General features: G+C 34.8%; 1 protein-coding gene across 4 annotated transcripts in view; it reads right to left on the bottom strand.

The window, feature by feature from the left end:
• Nucleotides 1-9,171: 9,171 nt before the first annotated feature.
• The window catches only part of zc2hc1a (zinc finger, C2HC-type containing 1A), a 30,271-nt gene continuing 19,934 nt past the window's right edge, over nucleotides 9,172-19,508 (bottom strand). For all 4 annotated transcript variants that reach the window (XM_058765203.1, XM_058765204.1, XM_058765205.1 and 1 more), the window contains 4 exons: nucleotides 16,421-16,526; nucleotides 10,798-10,903; nucleotides 10,608-10,715; nucleotides 9,172-10,334 (listed from right to left, as the gene is read on the bottom strand). In XM_058765203.1, the coding sequence (XP_058621186.1) occupies nucleotides 10,205-10,334; nucleotides 10,608-10,715; nucleotides 10,798-10,903; nucleotides 16,421-16,526 (450 nt within the window). In that variant the 3' untranslated portion in view covers nucleotides 9,172-10,204. The remainder of the gene's footprint in view (nucleotides 10,335-10,607; nucleotides 10,716-10,797; nucleotides 10,904-16,420; nucleotides 16,527-19,508) is intronic.

Genomic DNA, 19,508 nt, shown 5'->3' with positions numbered 1-19,508 from the left:
GTTGGGCCAACACAGATTTTTCACCTCTGCTTGATAGATTGGCTGAGCACAATTTAATATGTTCGGTGAATATATCTTTTTAATTCTAACTTCATACCTTCAGGTAAAATTAGTACAATGTACAATGTGTTTTTTTTGTTTGGGGGTAATTTTTGGGAAGCAATTTGTTGAGTCAATGTTTATTTTTCAATTCCACAATCTCAGTTTTACTTTATTTCAGTAGCCTACAACACGATAATCTAAATGAAAATGAGAAATGAAAATAAAACAAGTTTCAGTTTTTTATTTAGTTAAAGTTTATTTCATTTCAAGTAACACAAATAGTTTTGTTGTTTTGTTTTACTTAGCTAAAACAGCCCTGTGAATATGATCTGGCATGCTATATGCCATCTTTAATTTGTTGTGCATGCAGGATATAGAAAAAAATGTTCAGCATGTTTCATGCCACTAAATTAGGGAGGGGCTAGCAGGTGCTCCAGCACCCCCAAGAAAAACCAAAAGCACCCCCATAAAAAAATGAAATAAAATAAAACCATTTGACTCGACTACTGAAATGCAACAGGCTACAACGTGACGTGATTTGCAGTCGCACGTAATGTCAGCATTTTATTTAAAAAATGGATCGGTTCAATTGTGCCAAGTAGGCCTGCCCCGACTAAAAAAATTTCTAGTCAACTAGTTGCACATTTATATTAAATTGATTTGTATATTAACCTAAACCATCCATTAATATAGGCATTTAGGCGTATTATAGCCTATTCAGCGCTCAAGAGCATTTGTGTTTTCCCTCTTTTCCTTGCTTTCATTCAGTTTTAAATAAATTGTAAAAGCTCCGTGCACATTTTACTTTCACTTTCACATTTGCGGCAATTCGGCATCAATCAGTTGTTTGTTTTTAGTTTGTTTGTGTTTTCCCACTTTCCTTTGCTTAAATAGCTTGTAAAAGCACCGTGCGCATTTTACTTTCACTTTTAAATTAGCAATAAATTCGGCATCAATTGCTTGAATTCAATTCAAAATGCAAAGTCGGCAACACCAAAGCTCCAAAAGTATCAAAGAAATTTATTTTAAAAAAATTCGCTCGAAAGGTAACACACTATGCGAATTTTTTTAAATAAATTTAGAATAGTTTAAATAAAATAAAAATACTGTAGCAAATACTGTGGAACCAAATAAATGAGAACCGAATGTTTAAAAAAAAAAAAAAAAAAAACTTCCAATATCACCTTGTATGTATGTATATGTATACTACATAATAAGATTTTTTTTGTTTTTTTGTTTTGTTTTATTTGTTTGTGTGTGTTTTTTTTAATAGGTTTTCAAGATTTCTGCAAATTTATTTATGTCTGTGAACTGGTTCATTGTTGTGAGCGCTCCATTCACGGAGACTGCATGAGGTGACAGAGAGCACATCCAAAAGTGACAGGAGTAGGCTATTTTAAACTCATTCCTCAGGAAAATAAATAAATAAATAAAATTATTACGCGAACGCCCCCATGTCATACAGTAGGCTAAGCGCGATAATACTCCCACTCCTCATAAACATTTGAAATGCGCCTATATAGCGATTTTATTATTCATATAAAAAATAATAATAACAACAACATGTTTTGGTTATATTTACTATGCTCCCAGCTCCCCCTGTCATTGATCTAGCACCCCCTCAGCACCTGCGTTCAAAATTCTCTGGCGCCGCCCCTGAAAAGGTTGAATGTATTATATATTGTGAATTATGTACAATGTCTACACACGTCACACAACATGCCTTTTGAGAGTTGGCAAGTTGCTGGCAGTTGAATTAATATTTTGCACAATTATTTTTCTCATAAAAGTGTGAATGCCATCTCTCAAGCCTTGGGAAACCACTGTACTTTTCCCATGCATCAGAACGATAATAAAGAACAAAGACATTTCAAAAAGCAATTCATGAAAAAATGAGTTACTGAATAAATACTAAAAAGCCTTTGCTGTAATTTCTTAACCCACACTGAATTATTATCATTGATTAATTGACAGAAAACCTAATAGTAAATTAACTTTATAATAAATTAACAGTATTATAAATGATAAAATAAACGTCTGATAGCACATTTCAGTTATGTCAGGGGAGTAAATATGGAAGTAAACATTATAACAAACATTTTTATTTTCACTAAAAACACTGAAATAAGATCTAATCAGTTCTTAATAACAAGCTAGTATGTGTGTGGACATGCATCTGTGTTGTACTGTATTCATTTATAAATGCTGTAAATGTTTACTTTGTATATCTTATTACTGTGCAACCATCATAAATATTATAATCATAATCAAACAAAACTCAGATCCACCTATGCATTTTGGTATTGCAATCACATATACATATACATATATATATACATATACACACACACACCCCCTCACACACACACACCCTCACACACACACACCCTCACACACACATACCCCCTCACACACACATTCCTCAAGAAATACAGAGTTGTCACGATTTTCAAATTCGAGTTTTCCTTTTGTTTTGTTTGTTTGTTTTGATTGCAGTCTAACAAGAAACAGCATTGTTTCTGTGAAGGTGGAGAAATAGTTGGTCAGTGAATCATATTGTGTTTTAGAAGCAAGTACAATCCTGTCTGATAAGTCATCCAGGTACCCAAATGAAAGCAGATAGATTGATGGATGTTTTTAATTACAAAGCATCATAGTTTCCTGCTTGTGAGGCTCATGATTGCTTTCACGAGACACTTCTCAGATGCTACTGTAGCTTTGTTTGTGTTCTTTTTTTTTTATTATCTGTTCTTATATCTCAAATGCATATTAAGAATACTAGGAAAATTAGGATTTTAAATGCCAGGAGTTTTAAATGCCTTTTTTGTTGATTTTAAGCTTATTTTTATTTTTAATACCAAAATTAATACCTCATGGATCAGCTTAGAATGATGAAATTGTGGAATGCTGCATCCAAAATGATCCCTGGTAGATTTATGGTTATAAAAAAAATTTGTGGCTGAAAAAAAAAAAAGAAAAAAAAGAGCAAACTTTGCCATTGTTTTGTAGTTATTTTTTTTTTCTTTTTGTTATTTATAATGTTGTTATTGTTAGTTTATACTGTAATTATTGCTAATATTGTTTGAGTTCTTCTGAAGTATAATATGCTGAATACATTACGAGAAGCTTATAAAGTTGACTGGACTTGTTTGAGATTTCGCTGCCAAATGTGACTGCATTCAACATTTGTCATAACTATTAACTAGAACAAACAGGGAGCCAACTTTTGTTTCACGGAGTTATCCTCCATTATGTAGGCTACAGCTTAGTCTCAGTTAATAAAAATATGTTCCCATTAAGTTATGAAAATTCTCTGAGCATTCAGAAAATCCAGTTTTTTTTAAAAAAGGTTGTTTTTTCTTGGTGCAAATGTTAAGGTAACATTCCATTTTATCATTTTGCATTATAGGAATGTTACTTTTAAATGTTCTGTGAACATTCTGAAGTAAGTAGTCACATTCAAACATTTTTAGATGTACATGAACTAAAACGTTTCAGAAAAAAGTTCACTGAACAGTATATAAATAATGTTTTTGTGTAATGTTTTGACAAACTCTGAACAAGTATTATATTATATTACTAGAACTATGTTTGTTCATAATTTTAAGAGAAACTTGCCAGAACGTTAGCCAAAGTCAATAAGCAAGGCCTAGACCTACTAAGCAAACATCACATAACTTAAATAATATTCATATTCTTTCATGTAAGGCAGTTTATGTGCTTTATAATAAATTTAATAACCGTAACAAACATGTAATGATTGACAGATTATTAGTTAAAATACATTCAAATGTTTGTCATGAATGTTTCATTTCATATATTCTATTTGAATGTTCAAAACTACTGATCTGTTAAACTGTCATTTATCAAGTTGTCAGTGAAAGCGTCTAGTGTTGCACCATGTATCGAGTAGCTTATGTCTCTGAATTCCATGTTTCTTCATTCCATTTCTCATTGCCTGCTCATGCATATGTTGTTTTGTGATTTAATAACATTTAATAATCTGAAACCTTAACTGTCCTTAAAGTTTTTTAATTTGTGGGAACGTTGTAATTTATATTAATTTGTGTAGGCTAGTTCACCACAACATACAATTCAAATTCAAATACAGTACATAAAACTTAAAAAAACAAACAAAAAAAAAATTTCTATGTAATTTCACTCCAAAAAACAATGAATGTTTTGCGCAAAATTTCCTATGAATGTTTTTAGAATGAGGGTCCTGAAAGTACTAATAGTTCATATTCAGGATTTACTTTTTATATTGACTGACAATAAATCAGAGAGGAAAGACCTTTGATTGGTCCACCATCAAAAGTAAAAAACATGCAATTGAAGCATAATTAATTTCGTAATTTATATTTTTTTGTTTTATTTTTGCACTGAAATGTAAAAACAATTTGAAATATATATATATATAAATAAAACACTTTTGCTTAATTATTCAATCATTTAAATTTTTTATTTAAAAATTGAATACATTTTAATGTAATATACCTGTATATGATGTAACATTAACGTACGTTTGGCCCACTGCCCTTAATCAAGTTTGGGTAGCCTACCTCAGCAATGAATGGTCCGTAGCTTATTTCAGGTATTAAACAAAAACGATAAGATTATTTAGAATCCCAAATGTTTATCCACCCGCAGCCTAATCTATACATCGGTCTACCTTTCCAGACAAGAATCTGATTCAGATAATAAACGAAAAACCGCACTGTCATCCTGCACTTGACAGTCACTTGACTCTAATTGCGATAAGATTCAATAGAATTCGAAGGTGCAGGAATCATCGTATTATTTAGATAATAATCTTTTAGGAAACCCCTTAATTGAACTTAACACTGAAACCAACTTTGATGGATCGTTGACACAGACACCTAGATAATTACGATACAGTTAGTCACGCATTTGTCGTCCTCCAACTATATAATGCACTCAAACCAGACTGACTGCAGCTGTCACCAGCCGTCATGTGGAAACCGGGAAGGCCCCTCCTTTCGGCAACTTGTCCTCTCCGCTCGATCCGATCTCACACGGAGCATGGCTCGAAGCGATATAGCCCCAGTCATGCAGAGGCAAAACGAAAGCGATGAGATCCAGCAGTGACGGAAGTTTAATTCCAATGGACTATGAGTGTTACAATGACTGAAAGACGAGGAACGCATTAAACAACTAACCACCAGACTTGATTCGGGTGAAAAAAACAATAGGAAAACATGAATTTCCATTTGCCCATCTTGAGGCGAGTTTGCAGTGACTGCTTCGGTCTGCATGTGAACATGGCTCAAAAATGACCAATGGTAAGTTCACGCCAATCAAAAAATGAACATGCGTCCCAGTCAAGGAAACGAGCTGAATTAATGCATTACTCTTACCTTAATGGGCACAGCGTTGTTTGAGCCTGACTACAGGAAAAGCTTGTATTTATAGCTATCATTACTTGGGGATTCCCGGTGATTATAAGCAACACTCAAAACGAAACTCCTAAGGGATTTACAAGAAAGCGTGTTTATTACGAAAGTGAATGCTCACGAGGGTTTATTCATGTGGAAATTGTCACCCTGAAAGCTCGGGAGTCATACTGATCCTTTTGAATCGCAACGTATTAAGTGCGTAAGCTTGCTAGCCTAGTGTTGTGTATGACTGAATGGAACCTTGCCATTGTAACTTTTTAGCGTTACACATGTGCATTTTTGTATTCGCAGCATCGTCTTGGTACTTCTGTTTTGACGCTTATCATACTACCTCTTGCGTTTTCCTGTGACCACAAAAAAACCCAGATCACCGAGGATTACCGCAATATCATTAGGATACAGCTGAAGCACGTTGTAAGTATTAATACCACATGCATGCTACCAGGTGAACGGATTCAAACAGCTTATTTTATGTTGGCCTATTCTCGCTTCTTTGTATATACACATTGTAAAAAAGTATATTAAATTGACACTAAAATGGGCAGGGTAAAAAATGTGCTTATGTTGCAGGCATGATGGGATATTTGTGCCGTAATTTACACAGTGTGTAAAACAGTGAACTATGTATCAGCTTTGTACCTTAAAATTTATTTATAATAACCACCATAATAATAAGATGTGACCCTGGACCACAAAACCAGTCTTAAGTGTAAATTTTTTCAAAATTGAGATTTATACATCATCTGAAAGCTGAATAATCATATATCTGACAATATTTGGCTGAGATACAACTCTTTGAAAATCTGGAATCTGAGGGTGCAAAAAAATCAAAAAATTTAGAAAATCACATTTAAAGTTGTCCAAATGAATTCTTAGCAATGCATATTACTAATCAAAAAACGACGTTTTGATATATTTACAGTAGTAAATTTACAAAATATCTTCACGGAGCATGATCTTTTCTTAATATCCTAATGATTTTTGGCATAAATGAAAAATCTATAATTTTGACCCATACAGTGTATTTTTGGCTATTGCTACAAATATACCCCAACGACTTTAGACTGGTTTTGTGGTCCAGTGTCACATATGGGTAATAAAATCTGCCACATGATCAAGCTCAAAATTGGCATTTCCACAAACCATAGTTAATGAACACTGTAATATATTACCCACAAAACAACATCATGCTAACACAAACATTTGAGCAAAAAAGGTACATTTAACTGATTACTCTACATATATTTAACAGAAATTACTTGTATTTGTATGTTAAATATAATTTAGGATTTCACTGTAAGCACATTATTCATTATTTCACAATAACAATTTTTTTTTTACTGTTTTACAGTAAGAATTAGCCTACTTTTAAAATTTTACTTTTATATGTCGAGGTAATAGGGAAACGTTTGAAATAAAGATTACTGAAAGTAATGCACCAGTTATATATATATATATATATATATAGCCTATAATACTTTATTTTTACTTTTCAGGAGGCTATTATTGAACAAGTCAATTTAAACTGCACAGTAAGAAATGTCAGCATGTCGAAGGAGCCACAAAATGTAAGAAAATGTCTATACTTTCGTGTCTATTAAACAAACTCCATCTGTTCAAGAGTGTGCTCATATGTTAGTCATATTTCTCTCTTAAACTGAAAGAGCAAAATGTGTTTTTCATATTGACAGCCTTTTATATGTGGCAGTAAAGGTACGTCCACTAAAACCTGACGCTCTTTGGCTCTTTCACTTTAGCATTCTGTAGATTTGCTTTGTAAATGTTCTGACCCGCCCTTCCCACTCATTCCAGACTCATATGAAGTTCAGGGTCAGCTGGGTGCTGTTCACAGCATATATATACAGATGGAACTTGTTAGTTTAACAACTCTGCTTGAAGGCACAAGTTTATCCTCCATTGTTGTCACTCATTTGATGATTTGTTTCTGATCCTCTCACAGACACAGTCCATCCCCAAAAAAATCTGCAGGGCTAACGGAAAACTGAGGAGAATGGAGAGGGAATCAGAGAATGTAAATGGACAACTGAAAGATGCGTTACATAAACTTGTGGAAGAAATAAATACGTCCTTGAGATGTTGGTGCCATGGAAAGGTAACTGAAACAACCCGTTTCCTCACATTCGGTTTTCTTTTACATCAATTATTTAAACCTCCTTTTTGTTTCATTTGTGGATGAACAGAGAGAGGGGACTATTAAGCCAAAACAGCAAATACGAAAGTGGAAGCTTTGCAGAGTGAAAGACATTCTCGCCAACTTACAGAGACGCTTTGAACAATACAATGTGTATCTGTCACTCAGCACAGACCTTCCAGAGCGTGGGAAGACTTCAGAGCAAACCGGTATATAACGCTTGGCCTCCATCCATCTCGTAGCTCTATTACAACAAATGAATGTACAGAATATGAAGTAACAACTGGACGCACCATGTGCCATTCACACTATTCAGTATTTGACTGAAGAAAAACGCTTTATGGGAAAATATGTGCCAACTATAAACATACTGCTTATGCATGAAAATGTTTCAAAACTTTGTACTTCGGATTGTTATCTTGGAGTACGGAAGGGTGCAGCAAATGGAACTTACAAACTAAAAAGTTGGTTTCAAGCCTGTATTATATTAATTCTCTAGGCCTCAAATTACAACTTTGCTGTTTCACCTCTTTTTTTGGGAAGTGACCCTCTCCAAGTCTTACAGGTTTTCTTAAAGTCTTACAATAAAGCCAAAGATTAAGCTTTTTTTGGACTAAATGGAACTGAATGTGTTCCAAATCCAGTGAATTCAGTTAATGCTTTTAAAATGAGGTACTTTCTTAGTTTTGTGGGTTACCAATAGAGCCATTTCTTATAAATGCTTTTAGGGAGTGATATTGTTAGTTTATAATTATTAAAACTTAAGCTTCTGAAATGGTTCTATTTAACATGGTTGATAACAATTTTTGTTGTTCTACTGCATCTATCTTTTTGAACAACACTTGCCAAGAAAATCCTTGCCTTTTTCCTTTACTGTCTTTATACAGTCTTAAACAGCATTTTAATGCAACATCTACACTGACTTACAGAAATTTGCTGTAAACAAGCTGCCTGTCATTCTTATATATATATATATATATATAAAAATCAACAGGTAGGCTTATATGGTACATGAACTTTTTAGGGTCACTTCCCCTGTATAAAGAACTCTCTGTTAACTTTTCACATATTCACTTCATGTATGTTTTTATATGTAACAGTACAGCACTGTTTTTTTTTTTCCAGAACGTTTGACATTAATGGAGATTTTAAAAAAAATATCATTGATATGTAACATCAAATTTCCACTTTAATTTGCCATTTTATATGTAACTTCATGCCAGTATAGCTGCAAGGAAAACGATGGGTAAAGAGAAACTGAAATATGGAACAGAACCATGTAAGAAAAACAAAAAACAAAAAAAACCTCAAAACTAGGGCTGTCAATCAATTAAAAATTTTAATCAATGCTTTAATGAATAACTACATATACTGCATATCAATATTTATTGAGAAAAGCCCCTAAATAAAGATAATTAATGACACTATTGTTTAGGCATGATAAAAACACTGGGTCAGTGATTAAATGCTTATTTTTGTAATAAATAGGTAATTGTACTTAATGTGTTAAACTGGCAGCCCTAAATAAACGATGAAATAAACACATCAAGCAGAACACAATCTGATTTATGTTTTCCACTTTATTTATGTAGGATAAGTTCAATCCATTTTAACCATTCTATCCTTTAACAGCAAAATTTGTCATAATCCCAAAAGCAGGTATTCATAAGCTATATTTACTACCAGAGCAGCAGTAATACAAGCATAACAAGGTGCAGAGTGATGCTTGAAATGCATATGAGCTTGAGATCGGCACAAACAGCCACCAACTCCTCGACCTCTCTCACCCTGGACCAGCAATGATAAAGCCTAAAGGCTCGGAAACAATGAAATACCATTGTAAAGCTACTTTTTGTAAGGTTGTAATATGGTGGACGCTCTTGAAAGATGTGACATGACATTGCAGTCGCCTTTAAGTTTTGTATGTTGTGTTGATGTGTAAATATGTTGGACAGACTAGATCAACCAAGGTTGAAAAGATGTGTGAACGGATTGTATGTCTAATAAATATACGAAGACGATTTCTACAAGTCATTTTCATGTTCAAAACTGTTAAAAACGCACAAAACAAATCAAGAACATATAAAAACAAAGTGAAATACAAAATTGGATTGCTCAGCGAAAGAACTGTTGTCAATACATTTAACATTGGAAACTTTTTAACCTAAAAAAAAAACAATTTTTTAAAAATAAAATAACTAGCATTTAAATTCCCTCAAAATGACACACTACAATAAGATTAACATTAGAATAATAGTTGCATTTTATGAGTGATATGGTCCCATTTTAAGGCCTAGATCAATTTAAGTCAATTTAACATATCAATATTTTAATCATAACTATAACGGAGATAACACTACTCCTTTTGTAGCAGTAACCAATCATATTGCACTTTCATTGCCCCCCCCCAAAAAAATACAAAAACAAAAAACTGAGCAGAAAGTTGGGATGAGATTTTTTCTATAGAAACGGAAGCAGATTACAAGTGAAATATTTCTACAGCACAAGGATTTGCCAAGTACACTAGTTGGTTGGAAAATAATACTCAGTTTCTGCAGCTACAGTGAGTCAGTCTTACTTTTGTGTGTACATATTAAATGTACATTCGTTTCACCCCACACTCGCAGCAGAACTTGGCCCAGTCCACAGGGTACTTGGTCCCACACTCATGGCAAAACTTGGTGCCCGTTGTGGAAAAATGTATTTCATTTTCCATATCATTCCTAACCAAAGAAAATCATAAAGATATGAATGAGTCAGTGTGGACTATTAAAAACAAAACTGCAACCCAGATATTAGGTTAATAACAACTGACTAAAAGACCTTTTGTAACTAATGTTGTGAACTGGAAAAGACAACGAAAGGAATTGAACAGGAGCAGTTGATGGATCTCTCGGTCCACTTCATTTGCATTCATCACCACAATTCCTAAGAAACCACCCACACGTCACAGTGCAGCAGTGCCGTACACCAATACTTGCAACATAATATTGTACCTTGAAATACAGTTGTCTGCATTCTGGACCTTCTTGTTCATCCCTATACCAGAAGGTGGATTTCTCAGCGAGCTTTGTGAAACCATGCTCTTGGGTTTCATGTTCCCTCTGCAAACAGAATCATAATGATGGTCATAAAGTCTGAAGAAAATGTCAAATATCAGGATTGGTCAGGGAGCTGGTGTCTTACTCAGAGGGAGGGCTGGTCAAGCCAGAGGAGCTGTTCCGTAATGGAGAGTATCCTGATAATACGCTTTTCACTGGGCCAGTGGATGAGGTTTTGCTGCTAGGAATACCTGTGGAGGGAGAGGGGAAAGAGCTTTTTCAATCATTGACAGAGCCTTGATTTTTCTTTCTTTCTTTTGATGTCCTTATTTTAATATGAATAAAAAAGTACCATCTCGACACTTTATGTTTGGATGCTTGTCAACTCAATGTCATTAATGTGCATTTTAAATGTTTTGTAGAGAGTCCAAAGACTATTTAATTTTTTTACTAATTAAAAATACAAAAAGGAGACAATTGGAGGTGGGACGAAATTAGAACCAATATGTGGACAGGATCAGTGATGTAATTGTTACCTTAAAAAAAAAAAAAAAAAAAATTGAAAAAATATTTTTGTTAATTGAAATAAAGCTAAAATAAAATTTAAAACCTAAATAAATAAATACTAATTTATATGATTTTCTTTTGTAGCAACTCATAATATAATAACTGCACATAATGTAAAAACGGCACGTAATGTAATAAGTATTACATTATGAGAAATGTATTACATTATAAACTCACCAAAAATATTGTCAAATTTCATAATTGTAATAGGCTTTTTAAAAATAAAAACATCAGTGCTTTCAAAATTACATTGTACTGTACGTTTCAACATCCATTGCTTTATTTCCATGCCCTTTTACATTGCTAAACCAAAGGGTAGAGCACAGCACTAATGCTCTCATTGTTTTTATTCAAGTATCAAAATATTCTGGGTTCCAGAATTCTGATGTTGTCGAACACATCAGATAAAGGAGAAAAAACACCTAAAAAAAATATGAATATGAATTATAAATCAGTATAATCGGTGAAGGTATAGACCTTTTTCTGATTGCGGAAGTCTCCCCCGATTAGAACGGTGCTTTACATTTCCAGATTCTAGGCACAGTTACATATTTTCAGAGTCATGTGGCGCCACTGTTTCATCACTTTACAGTGTTGCAATGACCGTCTTTTTGCAGTAAAGGATCAGTCATAGTTCAATGAGTGGGAAGATGACATGAAGCGACGTGAGGTTAGCTGCATTGAAAACAGATGAGTGCACATACAGCTCCCGATCGGGGTGAAGTTCATGGGATTTTGTACACAGAATGATAAGAGCAAACATTATTTTAACTAGAGGTCGACCGATTCATCGGTTTTGCCGATTAATCGGCACCGATAGTTGATTGCCACAACTATCGGTTATCGGCAATGTCGTTACCGTTGCCGGAATGCCCGTTGGCATTATACAGTACGAGAGCGGCCTCTAGAGGCGGAAACCACTGACAGCATGTGTTGTTTATTTTGACACGTGACACTGCGCGCTGCACAGAGCGGGAAACTCCAGACGTGCATTTAAATACAGCTGACAGAAAATCCTGCTGCGGAACAGAGCGCCATTCACATAGTTTTCTATTAAATTACATTATATTTGTCCCAAATCGTTGTGAATGTGTATATAATGACTTCAGCCTAGGCTATAAATTATGTATTGTGCATTTTTCAGCAAAACGTTTGTCTTTCTGTGGCTCTAATAAAGTCTGTATGCTTCATATAGAGTGCTGTAATAGATCGCAATTTCTCTTTCCACTTGCTGTTTTTTTAAACACCGAACTTCAAACTCATTTATGCCACATTGTTCATTCTTGAAGCAAACTTATGTCCATTTGGTGATTTAAATAAATCGCCACTTGATTTGAACGCAAAGCGTCTGGTATGTGTGTGTGTGTGAGATACCTCTGAGTTCTCCTAGACGCTGCGCTTTTGTGTGTGACTAACTTTTCTTTCTTTTTTTTCTTCTTTTTTTTTGATTAGACAATTATCGAGTGTTAAAAAATAGAAGCAAATAAAGTGTGTGAGTATACATACAATATCCATATAATTTTAATGCTATGGCCTTGTGTAGATATTTAAAGATGGCCATCTTTAAGCATGACTGTTGAAATTAAATGGTAACATTTAACAATAAGAGTCCATTCGTAGCATTAATGAAAACTGTAGAAGTATTGTTCCTTGTTAGAGTGTTTTCATTTCAACATTCACTATTAGCTACTAATAGGCTATATTTTAAAATTTTAAAGTTTCTTCTTTTAACATTAGCAAATTATGAAATAACTTTAATGATCAATATACTAAATAATAATTAATATAATTCAGTACTGTTGCTGCTTTTTTTTTTTTTTTTTAAATGGTAAAACACTAGCTCTCTTTCAGTATCCATTTTGAAAACTATCGGTTGATTAAATCGGTATCGGCCAGTGTGGTCCAACCTAGCTATCGCTATCGGTAAAATCCACTATCGGTCGACCTCTAATTTGAAAATATATTATTATTTCACACTCAGTATTTTAACTTAAGTGCTGCAAGCTATGTATACAGTGCCTGACAAAACAGATTTTCTGATACGCAAAACGAGTACTTTAAAGGAATTCCTTAGCTCACTGCCGTTACTGTGGCAGCCAACAACAGCACAGCAACCCTCCGCACATTTTTATATGTAGTTATATTGAAAAAGTTTCAATTCAGATTCAAATCTTTTTTTTTTTTACCCCGTTTTAACGGATTTCTTTGGAGACCGGAACACGAGAACACCCAAACGGAAGTTAGAATCCATCATGGCGCCGCTCATTGGTTATTCAGGAAAAAGGTCTATAATAAGAAGACTTGTTAAATATAATTATAATAAACAGCTACAGTAATAGTATTATAGTGAAGAATAAGCCAAAGACCAGTTTCTTTTTGTGTTATGTGAAGCAAGGGCATGGGATTTTTTGACATTGGTGGGAAATAAAGTTTAAGCAGCCCAGTATAAGGGACAGTATTCAGCCTGTGTGTGAAATATATTTTATATATATATATATATATATATATATATATATATATATACAGTGAGGAAAATAAGTATTTGAACACCCTGCTATTTTGCAAGTTCTCCCACTTAGAAATCATGGAGGGTCTGAAATTGTCATCGTAGGTGCATGTCCACTGTGAGAGACATAATCTAAAAAAAATCCAGAAATCACAATGTATGATTTTTAACTATTTATTTGTATGATACAGCTGCAAATAAGTATTTGAACACCTGTCTATCAGCTAGAATTCTGACCCTCAAAGACCTGTTAGTCTGCCTTTAAAATGTCCACCTCCACTCCATTTATTATCCTAAATTAGATGCACCTGTTTGAGGTCGTTAGCTGCATAAAGACACCTGTCCACCCCATACAATCAGTAAGAATCCAACTACTAACATGACCAAGACCAAAGAGCTGTCCAAAGACACTAGAGACAAAATTGTACACCTCCACAAGGCTGGAAAGGGCTACGGGGAAATTGCCAAGCAGCTTGGTGAAAAAAGGTCCACTGTTGGAGCAATCATTAGAAAATGGAAGAAGCTAAACATGACTGTCAATCTCCCTCGGACTGGGGCTCCATGCAAGATCTCACCTCGTGGGGTCTCAATGATCCTAAGAAAGGTGAGAAATCAGCCCAGAACTACGGGAGGAGCTGGTCAATGACCTGAAAAGAGCTGGGACCACCGTTTCCAAGGTTACTGTTGGTAATACACTAAGGCGTCATGGTTTGAAATCATGCATGGCACGGAAGGTTCCCCTGCTTAAACCAGCACATGTCCAGGCCCGACTTAAGTTTGCCAATGACCATTTGGATGATCCAGAGGAGTCATGGGAGAAAGTCATGTGGTCAGATGAGACCAAAATAGAACTTTTGGTCATAATTCCACTAAACGTGTTTGGAGGAAGAAGAATGATGAGTACCATCCCAAGAACACCATCCCTACTGTGAAGCATGGGGTGGTAGCATCATCTTTGGGGTGTTTTTCTGCACATGGGACAGGGCGACTGCACTGTATTAAGGAGAGGATGACCGGGGCCATGTATTGCAAGATTTTGGGGAACAACCTCCTTCCCTCAGTTAGAGCATTGAAGATGGGTCGAGGCTGGGTCTTCCAACATGACAATGACCGAAGCACACAGCCAGGATAACCAAGGAGTGGCTCTGTAAGAAGCATATCAAGGTTCTGGCGTGGCCTAGCCAGTCTCCAGACATAAACCCAATAGAGAATCTTTGGAGGAGCTCAAACTCCGTGTTTCTCAGCAACAGGCCAGAAACCTGACTGATCTAGAGAAGATCTGTGTGGAGGAGTGGGCCAAAATCCCTCCTGCAGTGTGTGCAAACCTGGTGAAAAACTACAGGAAACGTTTGACCTCTGTAATTGCAAACAAAGGCTACTGTACCAAATATTAACATTGATTTTCTCAGGTGTTCAAATACTTATTTGCAGCTGTATCATACAAATAAATAGTTAAAAATCATACATTGTGATTTCTGGATTTTTTTTAGATTATGTCTCTCACAGTGGACATGCACCTACGATGACAATTTCAGACCCTCCATGATTTCTAAGTGGGAGAACTTGCAAAATAGCAGGGTGTTCAAATACTTATTTTCCTCACTGTATATATATATATATATATATATATATATATATATATATATGTGTGTCCGTGGTATGATGACAATGACAGTGGTTACACATAAATATATTTGAATCGTTTGATCAAAATTAAGGCATTGAAGGCATGTTCATTATTATGAACAAATTTGGAAAAAACATATAAAAGTTTCCAAAGTCTAATGTAGTAGATTGCATTATCTGCCTCAGGCAACGGCAGCACAGAGCACGAGTTAAATGTATATTTATTCACAATAAAAGTTCACAATGTAGCCTAATAAGTCTAATTTTAGCCTAATGTAATAGCTTATTTTACATAAAACTATTATGCTTTGTGGTCAAATTTATTATATTGAAAGATAATTATAATATTGTAAACATTCATTTAAATAATGTGCTGGTATTACCTTATGAACTGTGGTTACATTATAAGTTGCCACAGTGTGTTCATAATGTAATACATTTCTCATACAATAACCTATTACGTTATGTGAAAAATTGTTATTACGTTAAAAAAAAAAAATTACATTATGAGCTCAAGATTTTATTACATTTTGAGAAAATTATTACATTATGAACATTTTATTACAATAATAATGTAATACTTATTACATTATGTGCAATTTTTACATTATGTGCAGTTATTACATTATGAGTTGCTACAGCGCCACCAAGTGACCAAAACACCAATTTTCTTTTTTAAGGACTTCAGATTGAGGGCTTATCCATGCCAGACCAGTATGTGGCGTTATTATTCATTATTTTCAAAAGTCATTGTCACTTGTAAATCACTTTTACTTCAATGGCTAAGGCACAAAACAAAATAACGGAAACTTAAAATTAAAATGCAAACTGAAAACATAAAAAAACGAACTGAAAAATTATTATAATTATGATAAAATAAAAAAAAATAAAAAAAATAATACAAGCCGAATTTGATCTTTTTTGCTCACTAAAGTGGCCAAACACACGAGCAATCCTGTAGGTTTAATAGCTCTGCTTGTGTCCAGCTTCACAAAAGTGATTCTTGATGAAATAACAAGGAGGAAATGATGGATTAAAGGGGGAAATAATTGTTAAAACAAGTCCATACCTGTGCCAGCTCCCTGCCCATAGGCTGAGCGCTGAGGTAGACGAGAAGACACGGTGGACACCGTGGATACAGCAGGAGAGTTTGCCTTCTTTGGTGGAGGTTTATACTGCAGACATAGAAAAATGCAATGTTTATATCAATCCACTCAAGGCACTCTAAACAAATGGTGCAAATGAGCGTAATATAATTAAGGCAACATGAAGAATCAGTTTCTATACACTCTGCAGAGCAACATTTAGATCACCACATACAAGCATAGTGCCAATCAAGCAGTTGAGTTTGTCTAATTTAATTCGTAACCCCTTATACACAGTTATTTTTCATGAATAAATAGTTTAAAGAACAAGTGTGGTTGTTATGGCCAACCCACATGCTGCAAATCAGGGGACATTTCTTCTCACCACTGAGAGCAAGTAGTCCTAAATAGCAGTGAAGTTTCTTAGGTAAGTTCCCTCTTAAAACCTATTTTCACAAAGCTGCTGAGACCACCTCTTACTAAGAATGGGGAGCAATCTTAACATAAGAGAAAAGGCAGACCTCATTGACCTAATTGCTATGGATAATGTCATCAAGCTTACTAACTATGCCCACAGTAATTGGCTGATGGGCAGGGGCGTAGCCAAAGTCCCTTTCAAGGAAAGTCCGTTCACTCGGGCGCCATATTTGCAATGCCTCCGGGCAGCTCAAACAAGACCAAGTCCTATCTAAATGAATGGGGGAATCATGAAATCTTAAAAACTGCTCGCTGAACTCGCGATTAAATTACATATTTCAAATCAGCAACAAAATCTGAAATGAACTGCCCCATGATTGTTGTTTCTTATGATCAAATAGTGTTTAAAAGCTTATTTTTCAGGCTAGACCAGCCAATGCGCATGCGTAGCTCCAACGCGCTTATAACTGCGCATGCACATTGGCTGCTCTAGCCTCCAGTTTCTATGGGAACCGCAGCTCTAACGGCTGCTGCAGTGATGCATTGACTTTACCAATCAACAATTGGCTCTTTCATTTAGAAGGCAGGACTATCCCGCCGGGCTGATTGGGGATCTGCCGAGGGGGACCTTTTAATTAAAACAAGTTAATGTATTCTTAATTCATGGCCACAATAAATATGCCTTAGAACTTTTGCTTTGGAACAAGTAATGGATTAATCAGACCAAAGATGGCCCATTTAATGTAACCAAAATTTATTATATCTCGCATACACCATCTAGCTACATAAGAGACAGTGGCAAATTCCGGAAGGACTGCTGTAGAACTGCGTCATTTTCTAAAACTATGTGCAAGCGCTGCATTGCCACAGCCAAATAAAATAACAGTTAGCTAGCTAGTTGAAAAGACTGTATCACATCTAGCTTTAGCAACACCTGCACTGTTCTAATTCTCTTTCTTTCATTTTAATTATCTTTTATAGAAAGACTATCATAAGTAACCTTTTATTCCACTGGGAATACACAAAGCCTTAAATGAAACACCAAGGACATTGTGGATGAATTTGCCGAAAGAAAGACCCAGATAATAAAATAAAATTTAATTTAATTTATTACAACTGAAAGAGTTTTTCTTTCTTCCTTTCTTTTTGCGGTTCGGGCCGCTATGCCAAGAGCATGTTTGCCCTAAGTAATTGAATAAATATGGAAGCGTTTAGTGTCATAATATTTTTAGAATAAAGTCAAGTCAGATTAAATTTGTGTTATGTTGCGTGAATAATGTTAATTCATGTACAAAAATTCAAAATTCTACCTAACTCCAAAAAAAAGAAAAAAAAAAAAGTCCGTGGCAGTTAACTGATTTATGAAAATAATAAAACAATGTCGGCAGTTATATTGTTGGTGTTTCTGAGGCAAATGCTATGTTATGACTATTCAGAAGTTGTTTTATTGATGATCTTCAAAACACTAATTGATAGATTACGAGACATTCGTTTTTATTAAGTTATAATTGTTTTACTGATTTGTATGCGTTTATTTTGTGCTGTAGAAAAGACGATTGATTCACATGCCACTTGAACTGAAACGAATACAGTGATCTCACACTACATTAAAGAGCTAAAAAACACATTTATTGTTTGTATTTCATGACAAAATGGACAGAATTTAAATGGCTGGCGCGCTACAAATAATGAATGTTAATTATTCTTTCCAAGCATTTATACCATCAACCAAACAGCTTGTAAATAGTCATCTAATGTTATTTACCTCAGAAAACACAACAGTAAGGAGTGTTAGCGCCCACATTAATCTATAACGTTGGGGGGGGGGATACAAATGTTTTTGCTTTACTTTTACTGATAGGGGATGGGTCTCTGTCAGTTAATCACAGAGATATCACAGAACAAGGTTTTGTGTTGCCATATTCAAATAAAGTTTTTAATATGTTGACAAAGTGTCACTGATTAACAAGTATATGTTTCAGCTAATTGTCAGCCTCAACATGTCTGCATCTTGCAAACAATCAGTGCATATGCATACAAACAGCCTTTTAATTAACAGCTTAGAATAATCATGGCTGATAGCAAGACATTGTGAAAACGTGAAAGAAAACCAAACTGGACTCAAGAAGTTACTTCTTGAAAAGTGTAGTAACAGTTGTTACTACATGAAAAGAAGGACATAATTGAATTCAATGGAAAATATTTCTAAAATGTTTATGTTCTGAGGTGGATTGCCCACAATAGCCATTTTAGGATGGTTTGTGATTTGGTCTTAGTGAGTTAGGAGTCCTCTTGAGTCCTCTAAAATTAAGACTGACATGTCCATTGTTTTGTACCAGTTTCTCCTAAATCAGCAAGTTAGGAGCTACGTTTAGCCTTAATGGCTCGTTTCGACTGAGTGGTATTGGTTGAGTACAGTACAGTTTGGTACGCAATTATGTCGGATTCCATTGTCAGAAGTTGTGAATGGTACCGAAATAACAAACCGTACCACTTTTTTGGTACCCATCCTTCAGGGAACCTAGCATAGTAGTTCAGTACCTAGATGGTGGAGCTAGACTCACAGCAAAATGTTGACTGATTGACAGAGAATCGTCACTTGCACGTGTTACAAGGAGAATGACAACACAAGGGGAATGAAGCGTCTCCACTTCT

This window comes from Onychostoma macrolepis, chromosome 24 (assembly GCF_012432095.1).
Source record: "Onychostoma macrolepis isolate SWU-2019 chromosome 24, ASM1243209v1, whole genome shotgun sequence".
NCBI classification, from domain to species: domain Eukaryota; kingdom Metazoa; phylum Chordata; class Actinopteri; order Cypriniformes; family Cyprinidae; genus Onychostoma; species Onychostoma macrolepis.
This window is presented reverse-complemented; position numbering and strand designations above follow the sequence as displayed.